The sequence below is a fragment of the Clupea harengus genome, chromosome 17, assembly GCF_900700415.2.
Source record: "Clupea harengus chromosome 17, Ch_v2.0.2, whole genome shotgun sequence".
Classification (NCBI taxonomy): Eukaryota; Metazoa; Chordata; class Actinopteri; order Clupeiformes; family Clupeidae; genus Clupea; species Clupea harengus.
Genome location: NC_045168.1, coordinates 21,989,220 through 21,995,855, shown reverse-complemented (window position 1 = coordinate 21,995,855; position 6,636 = coordinate 21,989,220). Strand labels below are relative to the sequence as shown.

At 46.5% G+C, this 6,636-nt stretch overlaps 1 protein-coding gene across 7 annotated transcripts in view; it reads right to left on the bottom strand.

Annotated features, from left to right (window-relative positions):
- cnksr2a (connector enhancer of kinase suppressor of Ras 2a) overlaps positions 1-6,436 on the bottom strand; it is an 83,728-nt gene extending 77,292 nt beyond the window's left edge. For all 7 annotated transcript variants that reach the window (XM_031583930.2, XM_031583931.2, XM_031583934.2 and 4 more), the window contains exon 1: positions 5,791-6,436. In XM_031583930.2, coding sequence (XP_031439790.1) covers positions 5,791-5,854 — 64 coding nt within the window. In that variant the 5' untranslated portion in view covers positions 5,855-6,436. The remainder of the gene's footprint in view (positions 1-5,790) is intronic.
- Positions 6,437-6,636: the final 200 nt, after the last annotated feature.

The following is a 6,636-nucleotide window of genomic DNA, read 5'->3' as shown; positions in this document are numbered from 1 at the left end:
ATTGCTGCTTTTGTTCAGTGAATACTATGACAGTGGTGATACGCTGTTGGATTTTCCCACACCAAGTGTACAAGCCTCTTCGCTCTTTCACTGGACATATCACCTACTGTCTCAGTCCTTTGCAGAGAACTGTTAAATGAACAGATACATGGATGATGGAGGACCGGTTGACCAAGCCTTTTAAATAGGCTGTTCTACTAGAAGAACATGTAGAACAGAAGAACAGAATAATCTATTTATCACCTGGTTAATGGCTACTGGTACTTGTTTGTTTGTTGTTTTTGTTTGTTGTTTGTTGTCATGGGACAGAGAACACAAACCTGGTTCTCACAAATCAGATAAGTTGCTGATTTGCTCAAGAGTCTCTGACGGTTTCACAGCTCTATATATACGCACATTAAAGTGGGTGGCGGCAATATAAATGAATGACTGGACCCAGATCCACACCCAGACTCCTGGAGAGAGCAGAGCACTGGCCAGCCCTCTTCAATAACTGCACTGAGCACAGTAACATGGATACTGCGCCTGGACGTGGCCCAGCCCTCAGAGAGTGATGAGGGTGAGGAGGACACTGAGAGTTTAATCAATATTGATGAAGACAGTTCGCCCTTTTTGAGCCGGAGAACAGCCGTTAGTATCTATCCGCAAAAACAATATGCATGCCCACGACACGATAAAGCCTTCCTTGGGAACACCTCCCGTGGGCCAATCAGAAGGCAAGGAATTGTGGGTGTTGTTGAAGCTCAGCAACAACCACATGATAAGAGCATATTCAGAAACGCTTAATTACATCAGTTAGCAGAGAGCTGAAATACCACCCCCCCCATCCCCCATCCTTGTAGACGGTAAAGTAACTATCATAATCAGCACTTGCTGTTTAACATACGCCTCCAACAGTACATTTCCAGGCATGCAAGTGGATTGCATAACACATGACTGAGTTGGACATCATACAGTGGAAGAGACCACCTCTCCTCAGTGGTACCCAATGAGGGCACGCATCAGACGCGTGTTTGAGGAGGCTACAGCTGAATCACTTCCCTGGCCTTAAATGGTAGTGCTGTCAGTCGTAAGAGTGAGAGAGAGGAAACTCCAAACGTGCGCGGAAACAAAAGTTGTAATGCGTATTTGTAACCTACTACCCACATCAATACATACACACAAACACACACACACACACACACACAGACCTACACACTTGAGTGGGACTGTACACAGCCCACGAATCCAACACCATGACCCTCGGACTCTCGGGATTTGTACTCTACATAGCCCATCCAACCACTCTCCCACAGACACATCTATACATACATGGCACGCACAAACACACACACAGCTTTGCACTCCTGCATAGGGCATCTGAAGTACATACTTTGTACACAGCTCTCCATGAATCAACATCAGATGCCTCACACAACAAGACACACAAGTATGCACATGCATACCCAGAAATACATTAGAGCCTTGCCTAACCACACACACCTCTCGAGGGAGTGATGCTCTGCACCCCCCCCCCCCCCCCCCCCCCCCACACACACACACACAAGAGCTTAACTATGCACATCTACCTACACATATTCTATAAAAACATGCTCAGGAAACGGTACTGTGCCCAAGAGGGAACACAATGGCGATCGAGCAAACATGTCATCTACTAAGGACCTCAGCTTTAATCCCCCACATCCCAGCTAGGAAACACTGCCATCATATAGGACCATTTCACAGTTCCATTTTTAAGCACTGACAGTGAGATAGAGGGAGTCGATATCATTGGATTCAGTCTGTCAATTTCTCTGGTGTGCACTCCACGGTAATGAAGCAACTGGGAGCTCTGAAGAAGCACAGCCATGCAAACAAACCATTCTGTGCATCGCCTCAATCTCTTGCTCCCTCTCTCTTCTCTCTCTCACACACACACACACACACACACACACACACACACACACACACACACACACACACACACACACACACACACACACACACACACACACACACACACACACACACACACACACACACCACTGCACATTCTCCTGGGCTTCAGCACTGCTGTCGACCACACTGTTTACCCCAAACAACAGCGACTCCTCTGCACTCCTCCGTCTCTCTCTCTCTCTTTCTCTATCAGTCCTCTTCTCTTCCTTTTTTTTTTTTTTTTTGAAATCTTCGCCTCTCCACTCCTGTTTCTAGATCTTTCCAGTGGCAGGTCCTACATCATTCTAACAGGGGGAGGATGCAGCTGATTGGGTTAAAGCCTCCATTAAACATGCTACTCTCGCCCCAGGGCAGGTCCAGAGGTTAGTAGGACTCAGATGGGGGCAGATCCTGGGAAGGAGCCAGGCCTGATTTGGCACAGATCTGCTAGATTTGTGTCAGGTCAAGGCTGGATGCTCTTCTATGACAGCTGCTACGGGGATGGAATAGGGATTCCCAGTAAGTTTGTCTTGCCCCAGGTATGGGGCTGAACTGAAACAATTTGGACCTGGTTGGTCCAGGAGACGGCATGAATGACTAGTCGCTGATAAGGGATTGGGTGGTGTCCTCCTCATGTCGGGAGCAACAGGGTGGGCAAAGCTTGTGGAAGGAGCAGCTACCTGGGATCCTCTCCTTGCCTCTCCTCACGCCACTGAACCCCCCTCTCTCAATTGCTCTCCTCTCCTCTCTTCCCAGTTCCCACATCTCCAACTCCTTCCACCTGTACTTTTTCTCCTCTTCTCTCTCCCTTTCCATCCCTCCTCTTCTCCACTATTCATCCACCCTCCCTCCCTCTCCTTTCCTATATCCACTTCTATTCTCCTCCTACGTTGTGCTCTCCTCCCTCTCCTTCTCCCTGTTTAATCTGGGGGCTCTCTCTCTCTCTCTCTCTCTCTCTCCCTGTGGATCAGAGGCGTCTTAGCCAGTGTTGGGACTGAGCACACATCCTCCGTCCGTTAGTTCAGCGCAGATGAACAAAAGGCCGCCTTTAATGCCCACAGTCCCTCTGTCCGTCTAAAGGAGGGAGCCTCATTATATCTCTGCATCTCCTCACGCATGCATTTCCTTGTCTGTCTCTCTCTCTGTCTCTCTCTCTCTCTCTCTCTGTCTCTGTCTGTCTCTCTGTCTCTGTCTCTCTGTCTCTCTCTCTCTCTGTCTCTGTCTCTGTCTCTCTCTCTCTCTCTCTCTCTCTCTGTCTCTGTCTCTGTCTCTGTCTCTGTCTCTGTCTCTGTCTCTCTCTCTCTCTCTCTCTCTCTCTCTCTCTCTCTCTCTCTCTCTCTGTCTCTGTCTCTGTCTCTGTCTCTGTCTCTGTCTCTCTCTCTCTGTCTGTCTGTCTCTGTCTCTGTCTCTGTCTCTGTCTCTGTCTCTGTCTCTGTCTCTGTGTCTGTCTGTCTCTCTCTCTCTGTCTCTGTCTCTGTCTCTGTCTGTCTCTCTCTCTCTGTCTCTGTCTCTGTCTGTCTGTCTCTGTCTGTCTCTGTCTGTCTCTGTCTGTCTCTCTCTCTCTCTCTCTCTCTCTCTCTCTCTCTCTCTCTCTCTCTCTCTGTCTCTGTCTCTGTCTCTGTCTCTGTCTCTGTCTCTGCCGCCCCCTCTTCTCCATTCCAAAGTATATCCCCGCTCTACTCAGGACGCCTCCTTGATGTCGGTTCCTGTTGTTTGACGTCACAGCTGAGGTAAACTGAGTCACCCCGATCTGACTAAAACAACCTTATCCACCCTAGAAAGAGAGCCTCAGAGGTTTAAGAACTGTGACTCACTCGCACAGTATGACAGTAATTGTTGTTCTCCATCACTGGTTACGTGGTTCATATGTGCGCATCAGTTAATTAACAGAGTTTCACGGCTCCTAAAATAGCATTTGACTATATGGTGAAATGAGGTTTCTGTCAGACTTTGATGTAGACATACAGTAAACCTCAACCAAACCTACGCAGAGTATGGTAACAGTGCAGCAATTTCTAAGGTGTCTATTCATGTCTATGCTGATTTTACCTATAGATAACGGGATGCAAAAAAACAAGTTAATTACATTACATATACATTTCACAATAGTCTAATGATGTTTAATGCGTGACCGTATAAGTCAGGAGTGACACGCATCAGGATTAAAGATGCGTTATGGCGTGTTGAAAGAAAAGAATTACGCTAAAACATGAATTTGATCCCGTAGCCTCATGCCTGAGTCATGAGTACAACACCAACATGCAAGTCCATACCACACACACACACACACACACACACACACACACACACACACACACACACACACACACACACACACACACACACACACACACACACACACACACACTCACACACACACACACACACACACACACACACACACACACACACACACACACACACACACACACACACCCACGCACACACACACACACACACACACACACACACACACACACACACACACACACACACACACACACACACACACACACACACACACACACACACACACACACAAGCTGGCTGTTCCATAGGATAGAGCGATGCAGCAGCCGGTTCACGCCTTCTGTGCAGAACTTTGCCTCGGTCTCTCAGCTGTTCTGTTCAGACAGCCAGAGGGTGGCAGCTCACAGCACGCCAAGGGGTGGTGCATGCATTCATAGACACACATAGATCCTCTTGTCTCCATCTCTCTCTCTCACACACACACACACTCACAGACACAGAGCCTGGGACCTGAGATTAAGACCTCTTGAGTACTTCAAAGGAACAGAATGACTGATGCCCATAATGTATAATACATTTCTATACTTCATAGAAGAAATTGTCTGACAACCTTCATTTGAATGAAGTCTTTTAGATAATCGTGTTATATGCTTGGTGAAAATAAACCTTTTCATACGTAAGAGCTGCGTCCTAAATCAGGCATGATATGACAAAGGACAATGTTGCAATTTAATGCAATGGAAATATTCATCTTGTAGGCCATTTGTCTTTGGCTTTTGCATTTTTACTCACGAAAGTTACCAGAGAAATCCACAAACTACTCTATTGAGTACTTAAACTTGTAACCCGTTATTTAAATGGAAAAAGAGATGTATTTATTTTAATATACAACGCTTTCGACTATTCATGCCAAAATGCATGCGTCACGACATGAGATTTGAAAACGTTCAGTAATGACCCGTAGGTAATACAGAGGCAATATTTTGCACCATAAAATGATGCATGTTAATTTTTACAGATGCGATTGCCGGGTCTCTAAACAAACCACCCACGCGCAAGAGGTGCCACTGCTGTCACCGCGCGGAGAAGAATCATTATCAACACCGTATTGCCAAGCACCTGCATGCGATCAGGCTGTCCTAAAGACACAAACGTAAACACGTAAAATATTGGCCCACAATAGCTTTCCAACCCATGTCATTTTGTGGTTTCTGTAAGCTATTGCTGACTTATGTGCAACTACTTGTGGAACCCTCCAATACAACATGCAAAATACCATCCTTAATGTGAACTATTACTGATGGAAATGACCAATTCAGTCCAAAAAGTCCAATTAAAAATAAAAATGTACGAGAAAGCCGGATCCATTTCTTCGCATGTTCCGAAAATCACACCAGTTAAATCAACCATCTGGAAACGCAACCAGATTCAATGACAGTTTTCTGTATGGATATTTTGTAGTGTCTTACTCCAGCTGCCACAGACAATAGCATGATGGGAAAACACTTGGTACTGTTGGTAGGCTACATTGTAATTGACTACAGGGGGATTCCCAAACAATCTAGGAACATCTGCTACCTCAGATGATGGCTAGATAAAAAGACGGTAATAGTTTTAACCTACCTTTCATCCAGTCAACCACTTGACTTGGGCTCCATTTGCTAACAGGTTCCATGACCAGGGCCATCTGTAAAGTTTCGGCAGTTTCTTGTGTTACACGGGAGGTAAAATATTCGTTTGGTACCTAAATCCTCTTTTGATTCGGTGCGGATAAACCTCTGTCCGTCACACACCGCGAGGGAAGAGAATCCCCTTTTAACGTTCACGCTAGTACCCACACGCAGCAAGACGACGCGATTTCATAGTGTTCGCAGAGATCGCATAGAACCGGGTGGGTGGTGGAATTCAATTCATTTAGTCCATGCTGATCTTATATGCGCGGCGTACCTAAAGAACTCAACCGTTTCTCATGACCGCTTCCTTAAGAAAGCCGCCGTGTGAACAGCACAATGCAAAACCAGTTTTAATTTCCTCCTTTCACGAGATAAAGTGATGAGGAGGCAAAGTCACACGCAGATTCTCGCGCTCTCATTGCTGAACCCTTTCATTTGACATAAGTCCGCGGAGAGCCTGGAGACCAATTTCATCACTGGAAATTCTCTCTCTCTCTCCCTCTGCCACTCTCTCTTTCCCTCTCCCACTCTCTCTCGCATCCACTCTGGCATTATTCTCTACTGCCATTGGAAACACCAGAACATGTACTAGTGGGGCAGACCGGTATTACACATTTTAAAGCCCGCTCTACCACTTTCTAGTGTCACCCCGCTGGGATGGAAGTTACATTGTGGCACAGACATAAATGGGGTAAAGTAGAAAAAGGAGATTAAAAGGACCGGGGCGACTGCGGGTGGGTGGTGCTACAAGGTAAATTTGACTCAGATCATGAGTATTTCCCACGGGGATAACGGC